The 19,264-nt window shown below is 46.2% G+C and overlaps 1 protein-coding gene across 3 annotated transcripts in view; it reads left to right on the forward strand.

Annotated features, from left to right (window-relative positions):
- The first annotated feature begins 4,575 nt into the window (after positions 1–4,575).
- The window catches only part of TXNDC5 (thioredoxin domain containing 5), a 39,605-nt gene continuing 24,916 nt past the window's right edge, over positions 4,576–19,264 (forward strand). The window contains exons 1-2 of one of the 3 annotated variants that reach the window (XM_029943993.1): positions 4,576–4,598; positions 13,817–13,973. Coding sequence is in view for 1 of the 3 variants with exons in the window: in XM_029943992.1 (XP_029799852.1) it covers positions 15,822–15,835 (14 nt within the window). In the remaining 2 variants the exon portion in view is untranslated. Of the gene's footprint in view, positions 4,599–13,816; positions 13,974–15,546; positions 15,836–19,264 lie in introns of those variants that run through there. The other 2 variants (XM_029943994.1, XM_029943992.1) reach the window with 2 other exon arrangements.

Below are 19,264 nucleotides of genomic sequence, written 5' to 3' on the forward strand. Positions count from 1 at the left end.
CGCTGATGGCTGTTGTCATGGTCATTTTACTGTGGTGGCGGTTGCCAAACCAAAAGAGAAAATGGAGAAGAGAATGTCTACGAAAACCTTTGAAACACACAAAACTTAGTTGGGGTTGTATTCCTTCTAGCCCTGTGCCTTCTTCTGGGCTGTCAAACTCGTAAGATTTGTGGGTGGCGAGATGATGTCATCTGTATTCAACAGCTTGTAGTAATTTCCACTCCTGGCCCCACTCAAAGGTTGAGATTATTGCAGTAAATGGGATCTGAGTGTACAGATGAAAGCCTCACTTTTCTTTTCCATTGAGATCACAATACTGTCCCCTTTAGCAGGATGACAATTGTGCTGTCACCCATATTACATCATACTATCTCCCTCAAAATGGCCTCATCTAAGTGTGTGAGTGCAGCTGTGAAAACAAAACATATTTTACCGTGAGCTTTGTAAATCCTCAAGGCACATATTAATGAGTTTGCCTTTTTAAAGTAGTATTAAAAAATGTAATGTAAGAGGTGTGGCTGCTGTGAGTGAGTCAGGAGCAGGATTCAGGAGGTCAGAAGGCTGTGAGCCACCAGGGCTGGGCGTGGTGGCTGGGCCAGGCCGCTGGGCTCCTCTCGTGGTCCTACCTGGATCGTGGAGCTGGGGTTCTGCCGCGCCTGAGCAGCCCAGGGAGAAAGAGCCTTTCTACCACGCCAAGTCATGCATGGACCACAGGATGGGGGGCTGCTTATATAACCAAGTTATCATCAGGTGATGATATCAAAGGGTGATCAAGTGACTGTATCATCTTCTGGACACATCACTGACCATACCTCTCTTAAGATTGGGAAGGCTGAGGACCTGTTCCAACTACGGGTCCCAAATCCAGAGAAGTATCGACAGACAAATAGAACAAATGTACCAGGATCAGATATTGTCACCTGGTAGGGCAAAGCAAAAGAAGGTTCCTGATGTTGGGAATAAGCCTCAGCTGACAAGATGTGATGTTGATAGACAGGAGAGGGTTAGACATGACTAAATGTGGATCAAAAGACCAACCAAAGGAAGGTTCGCTTCCTTGCTTCCATAAATGGCAAAAACCGTCGAACTCCCAGAAATGCATACTTCGTGGTCACCCCAATGACGTCACCCACACTTTCTGTGTGAAGTGCCCTTTCCAAGAACCTGGGGACACACCTATCCAGCCACAAATGGGGTGGGTTGTGAGGTGCGCGAGGCTGTGTGGTGTCATGCTTCCCAGAGGGCCTGCTCTGTGCTGAAACTCTCCTGGAAACTTTGCTCAGTCTCTTGCTCTTTGGCCTTGTTTTTTGCGGTGTTAAAATGTGCAGAGAGAAAAATATGAAAAGGAAGGCCACCATAATGTCAGACGAGGGGCGCCTTCTTCAAAGAGCTGTGTATGGACAAGCAGAAGCTGTCTGGGCAGCCGTCACCTGTTCCCAGGATGCATCTCTCCTTCCAAAATGGAAGGATATGCGGAGGCTCGTTCTCATCAAGGGACGGGAAGACTTGCATGGTGTTTCACTTGCTCGGGCTGTGTAACAAAGCACCACAGACGTGTGGCTTAGACAACAGAAATTTATCTTCTGACAGTTCTGGAATCTGGAAATCCAAGATCAAGGTGTCGGTAGGATTCCCCCCTTGGCTTGTAGATGGCTGTGCTCACCCTGGGGCCTCACGTGGTCTTTCCTCTGTGCTGTGTCTGTGTCCTAATCTCCTCTTCTTCTAAGGACACCCATCCTATTAGATTAGGGCCCACCCTGTATGACCTCATTAAATTAATTACCTCAGTAAAGTCCTCATTACCTTAAATGCAGTCACATTTTGAGGTGCTGGGGGTTAGGACTTGAACATATGAATTTGGGAAACACACAGTTCAGCTCATACACAGCAGGGCCCTCACACCCTGAGTCTACGTCTTCCACCAGCTACACTCAGACGCGCTCACCGGGCTGACTAGACAGGATTGCAGTGGTAGAACTAGAAAGGACCACTCAGGAACCTCGAAGACCAGACCATTTGGACTTGGCTCTGCCACTAGTCCCTTCTTGCATTTAAAACAGCTTTTAATGTGTTCTACAAGGGACAAAGTTTAAAGCCGCTGTGGAATTTTTCTTTTCCTAGGGAAAGAGTGGATTTCTTCCTTCATTTCTTCCAAAATAAGTTTCCAGGGTGTAGGGCATCTCTTAAAATCCATATGAGGTCCTCATTATTGTGTCTGTTTTGCAGACAAAAACACTTTGCCAGGAAGTCTTTGGCAGAGGCAGCCCTGTAACTCAGAAATTCCAGACTCCTCAAGCCTCAGTGACACAGATGTAAGCGGCTCCCGGTGCCGACCCGCACTGCCTGACTGCACGTAGCCACACGACGCACCTAAAATTAGGGCCTGGGCTTCTTCCTGTGATAGACAGGGGAGGTTCCCTCTGTGTATGCAGGGACTTGGCTGGAACAACAGGAGTAGGACCACTATGTTTTGAAAAATGCAAAGATATTTTTAATGGAGCAGAAAAGTTATAGTTACATCACTGGGGTTTGCCCATGATTAAATGCATTTGGTTTATTTTATATTATGTCTGACCTGCGTGTGTGAAGCTGTAAATTCTTCCATGTTTGGTAAAACACTGAGCAAGAAGGCACACTGACTAAATACTAGATATTCAAGACCTTTTTTTTTTTTTTTTTTGAGAGAGAGTGAGGATGAAGGGGGAGAGGGCGAGAAAGAAAGTTTTTTTTTTAAATGTTTATTTATTTTTAAGAGAGAGCATGCAGGGAAGCAGCAGAGAGAGAGGGGGTCAGAGAAATCAAAGAGGGCTCAGGACTGACAGCAGAAAGCCCAGAGAGCCCAATGCGGGACTCAAACTCATGAACTGTGAGATTACATGACCTGAACCAAAGTCAGACACTTAACTGGGTGAGCCATCTGCCCCTGCAGAGAGAGAGAGAGAGAGAGGGAAAGAGAGAGAGATTCTTTTTTTAAAAGTCTTTATTATTTTATTTTGAGAGACAGGGAGTGAGCAGGAGAGGGGCAGAGAGAGAGACACACACAGAATCTGAAGAAGGCTCCAGGCTTCTTGTTAGCACAGAGCCTGACGCGGGGCTTGAATCCACGGAATGTGAGATCATGACCTGAGCCGAAGTCATGGCCTCAACCGACTATGCCACCCAGGTGCCCCTAGAGAGAAAGAGAGAGATTCTTACGCAGACTCCACACTCAGCATGAAGCCCGATGTGGGGCTTGATCCCATGACCCTGGGATCATGACCTGCGCTGAAATCAAGAGTCAGACACTCAGCTGACTGAGCCATCCAGGCACACCCCCTAATTTTTAACGTTGGTCAAAAGGTTCACATCTTCACAATTCTCCCATCATTTCTAAGCATGAAAACTGAAGACCTGATTTTGTTGTCTTAATGCAATCAGTTATTAAAGTATTTTAAACTTTGGTTTTCTTTATATGGGTTTTTTGTTTTGTTTTTGTAAAGAGGGAAAAATAGAAGGTAATGACATACACAGAAAAAACTGATTTGGACTAAAACTCCTTAAACAGATATTTTTATTTCTATGGAAAAAGAGAAGCAGGTGAAAATACATGGTGTAAGTTTTTTTGGAAAACGTTTCTCAAAGTTTCCATAAGGGTCTCTGTGTATAAACAACTTGAAAATTAATTTTGTTGCCTTAGGGGCCAGAAATTTAGACTCAAACAAGGGACATCTGGAGATGCTCATTAAGTGAAATAGATATTTTGAATGAGGCATTGTTCTATGGAAGTTAAGAGGAATTCACTGATGCTTTTTTAGATCCTTAAATATACCAGCCCTAAGTTTTGGGGTGTTTTTCCCCAAAGATGAATGCTAATTCACTCTGAATTGATGTACATAGGATAAGTGTTACAATATTTCTATATTAGCTGTTTATAAAATAAAATGTGATAGGGGCTGAGGAATCTTCCATTGGAGAGTGAAAGCATTAGCTTTCACTAGAACATCTCAAGTCAAACAAAGTCATGAATAGGCTCGCTTTAATCATGAAGGCAGCATCTAACTTATAGTCTATTTAATCTACAATGCAAAAAGGGAATGCGAGTTCTAATTTTTCAAGTTTAGAATGTGCAATTTTGGAAAGGCCATGTTGTTTAAAAGCAAAGGAAGAGGAAGAAAATCCTGCTGTAATCACTGTGCCTAAGATAATTATGCTCTCATTAAAAAAAATGTTCTGAGACTGCTATAGACTGAATGAATATTCATATCCCCCCCCCCCCCCCCCGGTTTCATTTGTTGAAATCCTAACCCCACAATGTGATGGTGCTCTTTGGGAGGTGCTGAGGTCGTGAGGGTGGGGCCCTTGTGATGGAGGCAGTGACCTCATAAAAGAGACCCCAGAGAGCACCGTCACCCATTCTGCCACGTGAGGACACAGTGAGAGGATGGCCATCTACCAACCCAGAGGTGGGGCCCTTTCACCAGACGCTGAATATACCTCGCCTTGACCTTGGACTTCCCAGCCTCCAGAACTGTGAGAAGTAAATGTCTGTTGGTGATAAGCCTCCCAGTCTGTGGTTTTTCCATCAGAGCAGCCCAAATGGACTAAGACAGACACTTTGGGTAAGGAAGCTTGGCTTTTGGACACATTTTATTTCCGAACATCTTCGCCCACCAATTCCTAAGTAAATAGCCAAAAAAATATAAAATTGGGAAACGCATCCGTTTACACAGAAAGCAAAGGAAACAAATCAAAATGGCAGAAATAAACTTGTCTCCAAATCTCTGGCATGGCTCCTGGGAAGTCAGGGGGTACAGTCTTGGCCCTCATGAGGTCTCTGGGCTGGGAAGACTGAATTCTGGGGAAAAGGGTGGGCTGTGAGACTAATCTGGAAAGTGCCTGGGGAGTCTTGCTGGGTGTGTGGACTGCTGGGCTCCCCTGGTGACAGTGGACAGTGGCATTGCAGGACGCAGAGATCTAGGCTGCTGTGATTGGGGAAGAGCTGTGGCTCCTGGCTCAGGAGAGGATGTGTCCCCAAGCGGAAAGGTGATGGTGATTGTGGTGAGCAGCCGGGTGAAGCCGGGACCCCTTCCCTGAACAAGAAGCTGCTGGGACTGGTAGGGGCAGCGGCGGGGGATGGTGGCCAGTCTTTGTGGACACAGTAACAGCTGAATCGAGACATGGGGCTCAAGAGGAGGTATTCAGATGCCAGAGAGGAGACCAGCTGGAATCCTGGTGCCAGGCAGAGTGGCTTCCCTGTAGATTCAGGAGAAATTACAGAGACCAACCTCCCTCATCAGCAGAGCCCGTGGCTCTCAGGCTGTCTGCTTCCCTCAGGTTGGACCACTAATTAGCAACACTCAGTAAACAAGAATAAAACTAATATGCTGCCTATGTAGAGACTATCATGAAATTCCACCAGTAAGGTTCAGAGAGAGTGTATATTTTTAAAGAATGTTTTATTGATTTATTTTGAGAGAGAGACAGAGACAGAGAGCATGCACCAGAGCATGATACGGGGCTCGATCCCACGACCCTTGGATCATGACTTGAGCTGAAATCAAGAGCTGGATGCTTAACCGACTGAGCCACCCAGTTGCCCTGAGAAAGTGTATATTTTTGAAAAACATTTGTGGCGAAAGCATGCAATGAATTTCAGACAGCAACTGGTCTTGACTCTCAACATTAAAAAAAAATATGCTCTCCATAAAATAGATGTCCTGTAAAATGATGTGACAGTGGACAATTATGTTGAGGTACAGACAGAACTGTACAGAGAAATAAATGAGGTATTGAATATATGTTTTAGAACTAAGCAGACAATATCAGTCAAGATGCATTCAAAGCAATAAAGAGCAGAATCAACCCTGCCAAAAATTATTTCAGTGACACGGAAGAAAGCCTAGGGGGGAAACTCATATGTATCTATATGTATATATATAATGCAAAAAATAATGAAAAAAGGAAAAGAAGTATATGTGGGATTTCATGGATATACATGGAGATCCAATATGTGGATGACTATTTCTGAAGAAGCACCAGAACAAATGGACCAAAGCAAAATTCAGACACATCTAAAACTTCCTTAAGACCTAAATCTCCTAGTTAAAATAACTCACTGGATCCTAGGCAGAATGAAGAGTCTCAAACTCTTAATATACCCTCGTCAGAGTTCCAAAATTTAGGTAAAACTAAGAACTCTGTTAATGCCCTGATAGAAGATTACATACACAAAGGAAAAAAAAAAGTTTCAGGAGCTCCTGGTTGGCTCAGTTGATTAAGCATCCAACTTCAGCTCAGGTCATGATCTCAGAGTTTGTGACTTCATGCCCCGCATCAGACTCTGTGCTGACAGTTCACAGCCTGGAGCCTGCTTTGGATTCTATAGCTTCTCTCTCTCTGCCCCTCCCCCACTCATGCTCTGTCTCTCTCTCTCTCTCCCTCTCTCAAAAATAAACACTGAAAAAATTTTAAAGATGTTGCAAACTGGCATAAGAGTTCCTTTTTCAAAAAAACAATATAGGTGGTAAAATTTATAAATTTTATAAGTAAAATCTATAAAAAAATACAGAGATGATGCAATCCATGTCCATAGAGTTTTGAGGGAGAACCTTTGTGACCCCAAATTGCTTATGTAGTCAAGCTGTGTCTCACTTGCCAAGAACATAAAAACATCTTCAGGGATTAAGGGCTCAAAATATCCAATCCATGTACTTTTCATGGGGGCATGAAGACTCAGAGAAGGAGCCCTTTGCTACTCAGATGTGATCTTCCATCCAGCAACTATCATATCATCTGAGACCTTGTTAGGGAAGCGGAATATCACTTCGGGCTTCACCTCAGACCTACTGATTCAGAATCTGCATTCTAACAAGATCTTCATGTAATTTGCATGTATATTAACGTTCCAGAAGTACTGACCTAATAAACCAAGTAATTAATCAAAATGTAAGCCCCATACACAAACAGTAAAGTCATAGCTGAGAACTGCAGTGATCATGTAAATATCATAGAATCAAATCTTAATAAATGTATATTCAAAGTCTACATATACGGGGCACCTGAGTGGGTCAGTCGGTTAAGCATCCGACTTCAGCTCAGGTCATGATCTTGCGGTTCGTGGGTTCGAGCCCCATGTCGGGCTCTGTGCTGACAGCTCAGAGCCTGGAGCCTGTTTCAGATTCTGTGTCCCTCTCTCTCTCTGACCCTCCCCTGCTCACGCTGTTTCTCTCTGTTCCCCAAAAATAAATAAAAAACATTAAAAAAATTAAAAAAACAAAGTCTACATATACATTTTATAATATAAAATCATAACCTGAAAATTAATGTCTAAAATGCAACATAAATAGAGAAGAAGAGTAAATGACAGGAAATCAAATGAGCCTATTATGTCTTTATGGTTCAAAGAGATTCAATAGAATTAATTTGAGATGTTTTATTCTTGATTTGGTAGACAAGTATGTATATAGTCAAATATGTTCTTGAAACTCTTAAATGAAATCCAAATTATAAATTAGCTGTGTAGCAAACTATTTGAGAGGGAAAACTCATAATTCACAATGCAAAAGAAAAAAGAACAAATTTAAAAATTGAAGAATGACCCAGGACACATTCCTTGTGAAAATAAATGCAAATGCGATAAGCTCCCATATTCAAAGAATTAGATTTTTGTCAATGAAAATTGTTTTATTGCTTATCTTTAAAGAAAATTGGAAGTAAAAAGCAGACACAAAAACTCTCCTGGGATTCCTTTATGCACAAATAATCATTATAAATGTTCTAATGATCTCTTTCCAGAAAACAATTTGGTTTTTTTACAAATGGGGCAATACTATCCATGTAGTTTTTAAACTTACCCATTGGAAATGATGTGTATAGGTATTTTTGTTATTGTTATTTGTTTGATGTGGTTTGATGTAGTTTGTCAATTATGGGAATTTTGTTTTTAATATTTTTTCTGCAGTTATCTCCCTTCTTTGAAGGCATTTTTCATCTGACTCATTATGGTTTTCTTCCCCCTAGTATTTCTATTTGACTTTCCCTTACAGTTACCATCTATCTGCTGAAATTTCTCATCTCCTTATGACTATTGTATACTTCCCCCCCCCAGATCATCTAATATATGAATTGTAGTTATTGTAAATTCCTTATCTGATAGCTCCAATATGTGGGTTACCTCTGAATCTGATTTTGTTTATTGCTTTGTCTCTTGTTGACTTTGGTTTTTAAATTTATTCTTTTTATTATTTAATCTTGTGCATGTGTCTTGTAATTTTTGGTTGAATGCTGAATTGAATGGAATTTGAATATCATGTATAGTATAGTCAACATTGAAGTAGATAGTATTTATACCTGCAAATGAGCACACCTCTTCTGTTAGACCATTCAGTATACTCAGGAGTTCAGGGAGGTTTGACTTGGGCCATTGTTATGGTTACCTTCCATGCACCATTGTTTCAATTCCTCCAGCATTACCTTGTACGTAGGGCGGGGCTGGGGTTCTTGAGGGTTTTTCTCAGGGTTCCTGTTCCATCCTCAACTTTCAGTCTTGTTTGCCTGTGCCAAAGAAGATAACATCTCTCTCCTGCTCTTGTACCCTCCCCAGAAGTTCTTGCTTATTACTTGGTGCTTGCTAGCCTGGTGGTGGGTGGAGGGGAAGGGGCAGCTCTCTGTTGTGCTAATCTAGCTCAGTCTTAGGCTGGTCCTGTCTGCCTGGGTCTCAGGGGTGACCCTTCCCCATGACAGCCAACGTCCTCTGTATCCGTGGTAAGTTTGTATGGGTCAGTTTTCCGCCCCTCCTGCAGATGTGGGAGGTCTCTCTTCATACTGATATATGATCCTGGACCCAGAATTGCTTCCTGCTCCTTCTTCAAGGGTGGAGGATGTCCCTTTTTCTTTTACCTATCCCCTAGCTGCTCTAATTTCTCAGTGTCTCAGGAAATTAAAAGTTAAAAAAATTTTTTTTAAATGTTTATTAATTTTTGAGAGAGAGAGAGAGACAGAGCACAAGCTGGGGAGGGGCAGAGACAGAGGGAGACACAGACTTCAAAGCAGGCTCCAGGCTCCGAGTTGTCAGCACAGAGCCCAACACCAACATTGGGCTCGAACTCACGAACTGTGGGATCATGACCTGAGCCAAAGTTGGACGCTCAGCCAACTCAGCCACCCATGTGCCCCAAGAACCTTTTTTTTAATTAAATTTAAACTTTTTCCAATTACAAAATTACAAAGGTGATATGAAGACAGAAATATTGCAAAAAAAATTAGATAACAACTGTTAACTGTATGTGTGTTATATACACGTGCACACACACACACACACACACAACCACAGCCTGCTCCAATCCCACCCCTTTCCCTGGATCAGCCACTATCGGAGTTTAGCACGTGTAGCACATAGGATTTTGAATCGCAGACAGAGACAGCATCTCACGCAGAGCGCGCAGCATGCGCAGCATCTTGCAGGGGCAGTAAGGAAAGCAGCCCATCTGGAACAGAGTTACACAATGCTAGAGACAAGCTTGCAGAAGTGGAGGGAGCCGTGAACCGCAGAGGATTTGTGGAGTCATGTGATAGGCAATGGAGGGCTTCCTTATGTGGGGGCAATGCAGAGACCTCACAAAACGGGTTTTTAGACTATTTCAGACTATCTTTATTAATCTGCTTATATTTTTAAATGATTATTTATTTTTTGGCCATTAATAGATTTCTTGGCCAAAATTGGTGATTACTGAGAACCTGGGGAGAGAAACCAGGCAGGATTCGGTAGACGCCTGAGCTGAAGAGTGGCAGTAAAACTAGGGGCACCTGGGTGGCTCAGTTGGTTAAGTGTCTGACTCTTGATCTCAGCTCAAGGCATGATCTCACAGCTCGTGAGTTCGAGTCTCGCATTGGGCTCCACACTGACAGCATGGAGTCTGCTTGGGATCCTCCTCTTTATCTCTCTCTCTCTCAAAATAAACAAACAACAACAACAACAACAACAAAAAAACGAGAGGAGAATGTGTGGAATGAGACTTCTCAATAAACTGACAGGTGACCTACTGGACATTACCAACACATCAAAGATGTAATGAACTTGTGTGTTGTACTGATACATGGCTGAGCATTATAACTTCTTCAGATAACTGTCCTCTCCATTTGCCCAGCTTAAATTCCATACTGAGGAGCTATCATTTCTTCTCTCCCTACACTCTCACCCTGTTTTCCTCTCTGCCTTTGCGACCTCACTTGACTAAACCACCAACCTGGCCAAATTCAACTGCAGTCTCCCCTGGGGCTGCGCCACACAGCATCTTTGGTCTTGGCTGGTGACATTTCATCCCATTTCCAAGACAAAATAGAAGCAGCCAGAAGAGGATTGATGCTGGTTCCCACCACAACCACATCCACCCACCTCTCCGGATCATTGCTCACCCCCGGGCCTGCCCTCCTCTCACTACAGGCAACTGCTGGTGTTCCTTGGGCCAGCCAACCTCTCCCTCTATACAGCTGGTGACACCCCCACAACACTCACTCAGGAACGGCGCCCCAGAAATTCTCCCTTCTCTCTCCTACACCATCACTGTTTCCTTCTTTTTTGGATCATTCTAGAAATGTGCTGGTTTTTCTTCCATGTTAAAGAAACAAAACTCTCTTGGCCACACTCTCCCTTCCAGTTACTGTTGTGTTCTTTTCCTTTTTTTTCACAAGAGAAGTTCTTGAATGTGTGTGTGCGTGTTTTTAATGTTTTTGAGAGAGAGAGAGAGAGAGAGAGAGAGAGAGAGAGAGAGAGAGAGAGAGAGGGAGAGAGAGATTGCACCAGAGCAAGGGAGGGGCAGAGAGAGAAGGAGAGAGGGAGAGAGGGAATCTTAAGCAGCCTCCACACTCAGCACAGAGCCTGGCATGGGACTCCATTGCACAACCGTGAGATCATGACCTGAGCTGAAACCAAGTTTCGGGACACTTAACCAACTGAGCCACCCAGGGGCCCCTTGAATGTGTTTTTATACTCATTTCTCTGATTTCCCTCTTCCTGCCCCTCTTGAAGACAGTCAGGTCATATTGCTGCTACCAACTCTCCACCCAGACTACCATGATCAAGCTCACTGTGACCCAAACACTGCCAAATTCAGAGCCAATCAGTAGGATGACCTGCAAATGTGCTATCTAAGCTGGGACATATTTGAAAGGAAATGGGGTACGAGTAATGATCACACCTGGTCCCCTAGCGCAAACGGGGATTGTCAGGGCAAGTGAAGACATACTAGCAGATTTGCAACATCTGCTCCCTCCCTCCTCTTTGAAACATTTGTACCCTTGGCCTTCAGGACAGGAGTTATCAGACAGTCCTTCCAACTTACTGGCTGCTACCTATTAGTCTTTTTTGTTTTGTTTTGTTTTGAAATTCCTTCTCATCTGCTGGTCTTCCAAACAGTGAGGGGTCTCAGGACTCAGACCTTGAACCTCTTCTCTTGTCTACATTCCCTCTTACAGGGATCTCATCCTGTTTCGTGGCTTTAAATGCCATCTATGTGCTAATCATCCTCAAATTTATATCTGGTCACATCTCTCCCCTGAACTCAAATATCCAACTGCTACTCTATGTATCTATAGACATTTCCAATTTCACGTGTTCAATTTTGGGTGACTCTATACCCCCAGCACCTGTTTCCCATCAATGTGATGACATCTCGATCCCTCCGGTCGCCCCAGCTATAAAACCTCAACATCATCCTTAGCTTGTCTTTGTCACACAGCCCTCATCTGCTCAAGCCGCAAATCCTGTTGGTGTTCACGTCGAAAAGTGTGAGGCATCAGCTGGGTGACTGTGGCCGTGCCCTGACCACGCCTTACCTCCGCCACCCTGCCCTCTCTGTGCTCCCCAGTACAGGTCTCCGCACAGTGTTGTTGGACAGGAAGCCAAGGCCTGTCGTGGTTCTTGCTGAAAACCCTCCAGTGACTTCCTTTTCCATTGAGGAAAGCAAGCATTCTCACTCCGACCTGACTGACTCTGCGGCTGTACCTCTCTGTCCGCCTGTGTTAATACACAACCCCTTCATCCGTCCCGCTGAGTCCTCCGCGGTGGCTGTGCCCTCAGCAGAGACGCTCTTCCTCCAAACAGTCACTTCTGTTACTCCCTCCCTGTCCCCAGGTCTTAACTCAGAAACCACCTCCCCAGTGACCCAGTCCCATAAGAACCCTAACACTTCACACCCCTTTCCCTGCCTTATCTTTTCCTCCTTGGCATTTAGCCCTGACCAACAGGGTACAGATCTCCCGTATCCTGAAGTATTAAGGCAGGGGTTTGGGGGGTCTAGTCCTTGCTGACTCCCCGGCACCTAGAAGCGTGCCTGACACAAACGAGACCCTCATCCACGTTTGAGTGAATTTCCCTGCAATGAGGTGCCAGAGACGGAGGAGGAGACGCTGCAGCTCTAGCAAGGCCTGTGTATGTGAAGTGCGACCTAACTTAATAAAGCTGTTCGCAAAGCATTTTTGCGAAGCATGAATGGTACAAAATACTCCACAAATGAAAAGGGGTCTGTGATCTAGTAAGTTCGGGAAACAGTGCATCTGATACTGTTGGAGACCCAGAGGGTATGTGTACATGTTCAAATCCCTGAGATGTCCTTTGGTGAGTACGCTTGTTATCTTATTTCTTCCCCATTCCCGCTTCATCTGGCCATTCATTTAGTCTTCCCAGCTTCTCAGCACAGCCTTCCTGTGTTTGCAGGGCTCCCAAGGTCACACATCCCCAGGTCTGAACTAGAGTTCACGGTGCTTGGCCCTGATGCAGTGAGACTTGGTTGGAAGCTAGTTTTGTGAAGAAGCTGGTGTCATGCAGAAGCCATTCCTGCAAAGGAGGTGGCGGGGTGGCAGGTATAGAGGTTGAATCCTGTGTCCCATCTCTGTTGAAACCCAGTGTTCTGCAAACATGTTGGAGTCAGAACTCTTTTCTTAAGAAAATCCCCATTAAAGGGGTGTCTAGTTTTGGCTCAGGTCGTGATCTCGTAGTTTGTGGGTTTGAGCCCCACATCGGGCTCTGTAATGTCGGCATGGAGCCTGCATGGGATTCTCTCCAACTCCCTCTCTCTCTGCCCCTCCCCTGATTGCTCTCTAAGTAAATAAATAAACTTAAAAAAAAAAAAACCAACCTATTTACTTCCAGGGAACACCAGCATTCCTTCAGTGGTCTGTTCCATGTCTGTGTGCTCAGGGCCCTACAGCACCCCCTCCACAAGCACCCCATCCAGGAGTACCAGGGGCAGAGATCCCGGCTTCTCAACACTGGGCGCCGGGGGGGGGGCGGGGGGCAGGAAATCAGTGCTGTTTACCAGGCCGATTAGGATGCAGTGAGAGCTGAGAACCGTTAGTTTAGGTAAACCATTTTCCTGGATTCTGAATTTGGAATAGTGTTCTGGGACTCAGGCAGCTTTTAAGCACCGGATTCTTTTTCTTTTACTTTTTAAAAAAGTTTATTTATTTTGCAAGAGCCAGAGAGCGCGCTTGTGCACGGCCATGAATTGGGGGAGGGCAGAGATAGGGGGAGAGAGAGAATCCCAAGCAGGTTGCACACTGTCAGCTCAGAGCCTGACTCAGTTTATTCCCATAAACTGTGAGATATGACCTGAGCTGAAATCGAGAGTCAGACGCTTATACAACTGAGCCCCCCAGGGGTCTGTAAGAAGTCATTTCTAAGCACCATGAGAGTAGCATGCTCCCATGCTCATATGGAATACTGCAGACCATGGTCAAGGCCACCAATGCCAGCCAGTACAGCCAAGAGAAGAGGAGAGCTGTTTATAGTGAGTGGCCTCCATCCTTGGTGAGAAGACTGCTCTCTTGCTCCCATACCTAGGTACTGACGTACAAATTTATGCATCAGCCTGTTGACCTTGCACTCTGGGAACCTGGGAGAATGGCAGAAGAGCTCATAGTAACATCCAGCAAACGAGGAGCTGGGAGAATGGTGGAGGTGAGGAGGAGCAGAAGAATCCTCATGCACAAAGGCTAAGGTGAGCTGTGCTAGAAGGCTAGAGCCACGTGTCCTTGGACTTTGAGAAATAGCACAGTTGTTTCTGGTCAGTGGTCACCATCTGTTTGTAAAGAACTTTTAAAGCATGTCCCCTGGCATGGATCCCACATGGATTCTGAACTGATTCTATGATACATGTTTTCCTGTGCTTCTTAATTGTTCAGGAGAAGATGGACAGTGTTACCCAGGGAGCTAATGTGGGTAAGTGAGTGAATATCAAGTTTCCATTAACCATTTTCAAATACTGAAAATAGTTCCATGTCTCTGAGGGACTCCAGGTTGGGACATTGCTTTCGTCTGTTTCTGACGAGAGCAACCCTATAGCGCTGCCCTCTTTCTCAACAATCACATCTGAACAGTCACAAAGGCTCACTGAGAAAAATGGTTTCTCTTCTTTAGATGCACGTTCCAGAATATTCTGAGCAGCAGTTAGAACAACAGGATGTAAATACTTTTAGTACCTGTCCCAAAGTAGCATTTTCAGCCCAATAATAACTCAGGATGCACCTGCTAAAAGGGTTCCGATGGTGGCGGTTTAGTTTCTGCATGCACAGAATGTTCTGTGGGGTCTCTTACCTAAGTAACAACATACTGGGGTTTATTTTACTCTCAGAACGTGGAAAATGCAAGCTGTAGTTTTCCCGTCAGTAGCAATTCCTCCCCTTTCAGCTCTGATTGTGCTTGCTAGGATGAGGACAGCTTTACAAACAAGAGGCTCCGTCACAACCCCCCTGGGCTGCTGTTGGGATGAGGGCACAGCTCTTTGAAGGCTACAGACTTCCAGTAAAAGGGCAGTGTAGCAACGCTATTTGTCAGTAGTAGGGACGCTGACACGAGTCTCCATGCCTGTAGCCTTACCTGCTTGGGAGAATGCTGTGACTGTAAGGGTCCTTTCTGAAGGAAGCGCTCATCGGAGAGCAAATGACTTGTGGCTTTTCATTTAATCCTTCATGCATTCATTCAACAAACATTCATACGTACCTGCACCCGACATCATGTTCACAACCCTTACCCCATGGAGTCTACAGGGGAAGCCTTACACCAACCAATAATTACTGTTCTGTTCAGGAGTGTGGGGAGAAAGGACAGATATTATGAGAGCATAGTGAGGGATGAGCTGACCCCTGCTGGGGGTCAGAGAGGTCTTCCCTAAGAAAGTTGTATTCACTTCATGTTGTACAAATTCCATTTCTGGGGCGTCTGGGTGGCTCAGTTGGTTAAGTGTCCGACTTTGGCTCAGGACATGATCTCACGGTTCCTGCAATCGAGCCCCGCATGGGGCTCTGTGCTGACAGCTCAGAGCCTGGAGCTGCTTCAAATTCTGGGTCTCCCTCTCTCTCTGCCCCTCCCCTGCTCATGCTCTCTCTCGAAAATAAATAATTTAAAAAACATTAAAAATTCTATTTCTCCATTCTCAGGCCTTCTTGAGCCGGAAGTCAGGCTGCTCAGCAGTGGGGTGCTCTCAACAGGGGCACTCATGGCTGCCACCATATGAAGTGGCCCCTCGGTTACACATGAGGAGTTCAGAGTCATTCCAGGCACAGGGAAGAACCTGAAGGGTATTTGGGAAAGAGTAAGTCACTTAGTCTTCCTGGAGCCTGGGAAAAGGACGTGGCTCAGAAGATGGGCTCCTTCCCCTGACACTTGTGGAGTGTCTACTATGTGCCAAGCATTTGGGTTCTCGGGAGAGAGCGGGAAACGTGGCTGGCTGTCCTTCGCCAGGCTTATGGATGGAGAAGAGGGCCCATTCACCAACTTAACCCATGTGTCTGCAACAAAATGACATCAGATTGTGAAAAGGGATGTGCGGAAGCCAAACTATGCAGCGATGGAGACAATGCGGTGAGCAGAGGGAGGCAGCTCTGGAGGGATGTGTGGGAAGGTGTCCCTGCATTGGTGACATGAGGGCAAGAGACCTGAGGGCACAATGAGGCCAGTCACAGGAAGAGACGGGAAACCAGCGTGGGGCACCGCAAGTGCAAAGGAGGGAATCTCGTGGAGCATGGTAAGAACCATCCAGAAGGGCTGGAATCTAGGGGAGCAGAGAGCATAGTGGGAGGTGATGCGGCTGCATCTTTCCCAAAGGCCCTTGGAAGCCAAGGCAAGGAGTTGGGGGCAGTATTCTAAGAGGAAAGGAAGCCACTGAAGGAAGTCAAGTGATAGTTTTAGGATTCAGTTCTAGCTGCCGTATGAAAAGCAGGCTGGAGGGACTCAGTAGCAGACCAGATGGGAGGTGACACGGCAGTGGTGGAAGGGAGTATGTTGCTGGAGATGTGCTTCAGCCATGGAAGTGACTGAGCCTGAAATGCAGATTATTCTTGAAAGATTTTGCTCTGAAGGAAAGGTAAGGAATTGGGATAGTAGCTAGGAGATTGTGAGGTCAAGGGCCACGTTTTATCTTGAAGTTTGGAGATCTAAAGTATGTTGCACGTGCATGGAAATGTCCAGGAGAGACAGAGCAGTTCATAATCCATGTCAGAGAGAGAGGAGACCTGGAGGGAGTGAAGCCCTTGGGAAGGTGAGCTGAGATAGAATCAGTTTCCTCTAGCTGCTCTTAAAAACCACCATGAACTTGGGGGCTTAAATAGCGCACATTTATTCTCTTACAGTTCTACAGGTCAGAAGTCCAAAATTAGTTTCACTGGACCAAAGTCCCATTGTCAATAGGGCCAAAGATCCCTCTTGGAGCCCCAGGGGAGAAGCCATTTCTTCCCTTTTTCCAGTTTCCAGAACTGCGTTTCTCGGCTCACTGTCCCTTCCTCCATCTTTAAAACCAGCGAGGCACATCTGCTCTGGCCTCCTGCACTCCTTCTGTGCTCAAACTTCCCTCTGCCTTTCCTTTATTAAAACACTTGTGATTACACTTGAGGCCAACCTAGATATTCCAGAATAATCTCCCCAGCTCCATCCTTAATCTCATTACATCTGCAAAGTCTCCTTTGTCCTATAAAAGAACACTCAGAGGTCCCAGGGAAGGGGGGAGGAGGGGAGGGTGGAGGGAGCATTATTCAGCTGACCACGGATACCCTCTAGAGCACTGCAGAGGACTGGCTTTGCTAGGAGGGGGGTACTTCCTTCACTTGTGTAACCAGAGGCAAGAGGGGGAAGGGCCCATGCGGGTTTGTGTAGATTTGGTGGTGCACACATGAGAGATTTCATGCTTTGGGCTTCAGTTTCCTGAGAGCAGTATGTGGTCAAGTTCAACTGAAAGAGGTGAAGAGGGGAGTGAAGGGGGGTTGTTGGTAGAGGTATGAAAACAGGGCAGAATGAGAAACCAAACTATCTCTCAGGCCTTGCCAGTGTCGCTGCAAGAGAACATGGCATCAAGTGTGAGAATCCACGGGATCCAACGTGGTCAGGAGGCAAGGGACCACAGCAACATGGACTGTAGGGAGACTGTGAGCAGATACAGTCAGGAGCTCAGAAGTCATGATGAGGGGACACTGAGCAGTGGGCTATAAGTACAAGAGGTACTGGGTAGAGAGGGATGCCTTTCATTCAGATTTTGGAGACAGTGCAGTTTCAGGTTATAATAAGTTCTAGGGCTTCCCGTTGGGAAGGAATCACTGAGGGACAGATAGGCGGGCCATCTGAAGACAGAAAGGGCTCCAGTGCTCTACTGCGAGGAATCAAAGCTTCCATGAACAGTGGGGGGAGCCCCTGGAAGAAATAGATGACAGAAGTGGATGGGTGACAAGGACTGGAGTGGCAGTGGATGTCATACCCAATGGCATCACTTGAATAGCAGCTAGGGGTTTTGCAAGAGGAAGGGGGAGACATGGTTTGGAAGGAGCAGGAGGGAGCAAGGAAGCCACCTTTCAAGCTGTGAAAGAATAAAGAGCTAACACGTGGGAGAGCTCCTGTGTTTCGGTTTGTGTTAAGAAAGAAATGTGCGCCACCCCTGTGTTGGAACTTCCTGATAGCACAGTTGCGTTTGGGAGCTGTGAGATGTTGGGGAGCATCGGGATAAGAGTCTGGCAATAACAGATTATTGGAGAGGATCCCTGGACTTCTAGTGGTGACTTTCACAATGACACAAAGCCCATGGAATCTCATGACAGAGGGCCTTGAGTGGCGAACTAAGGAATCTGTGTTTGGCCATGGTGGGGGGGGGGGCAGTGTGCAGGGGAAGGTATTGAGCAGCAAACTGTCATGGTCAAAGGTAGACTTTAGGAAAAATAATTTTCCAGATATGTGAACAAAGGAGGCCCTTAAAAACTACCGCAGTAGCCCAGGATTAAAGTCTGATAAGAGGATGGATACTCACAGTGGTGGAGAGGACGGTTGCAGGAAGTGTGGTTGGTTTGAATGACAGGAGATAAAGGAACTGAGGGAGCACGTAAGAGATGATTCCCATTTTTCAAGCTTAAGTGGTTGGAAGAAAAGGTTTTGAAGGGAACTGATAGTTTGGTATTTGGGAAAGCACGGTTAAAGGTTCAGCAGTAGCTGCCCTGAAGTCTGGAAGAGTAATGACAGGTGAACCACTGGGAGCTTCCGCTGTTGCCGTGCCAAATGTAACTGCCTGGAGTTTCCCAGATTGAGGAAATCAAGGACCAAGCAGGATCCCAGGAAGCAGCCCAGTGATTCTCCCTCATTTAGCTTCAGATCCCTAGGGCAGAGCCCAAAACTTCAGGAGCCGTATGCAGTAAGGCATGTGTGCAGGTGTGAACTGTGGGGTGCCCAAGACCAGGGGATACCTTTCACTGGGTCCACAAAGGGGGCCGCCAGACCAGGGGTGTTGTCATTCACCTTAGTGCAGGGGGTGCACGGTAGGACGCAGCCACTCTTTTGAGGATAAGCCCAGCAGGACTTAAGAGACTCCACTCTGACCTCTCCTTCTCAAAGTTAAGGCAGAGGGGAATAACAGGCCAGGGTTTCACTTGGGAAGTGGGTTTCATCACACCTCTGACTGAGCTCAGGCCCAAAATCACAGTTGAGGTCTGGCCAAGCACTTGACTCATTCAGGTGCAAACTCCACCCACTTTTGCTCAATCCCCTCCATTCTGCTGACAGCCGCTCTTTTCTTCTTTTAACCTGAAATCCCGGGGTCTTTGTGTGTGTGGCTAAGATTAACCGACGCTGACATGCCCGTCTGTGGCTTCCCCGCCTGGCCTCTCTGGCCCACCACGAGTCACCTCACCCTGGGGTTGAGCGGGCCCCGGGGGCGTGCTGGCCGCCCAGACCACTCACCCTTTCCGCCTGGCGGCGGACGGGCGCGCGCAGACTCAGCCTCGGGCGGGCAGCGGGCGCGCGCCGGGCGCGGGGCGGGGC

Source organism: Suricata suricatta, chromosome 7 (genome assembly GCF_006229205.1).
Source record: "Suricata suricatta isolate VVHF042 chromosome 7, meerkat_22Aug2017_6uvM2_HiC, whole genome shotgun sequence".
NCBI classification, from domain to species: Eukaryota; Metazoa; Chordata; class Mammalia; order Carnivora; family Herpestidae; genus Suricata; species Suricata suricatta.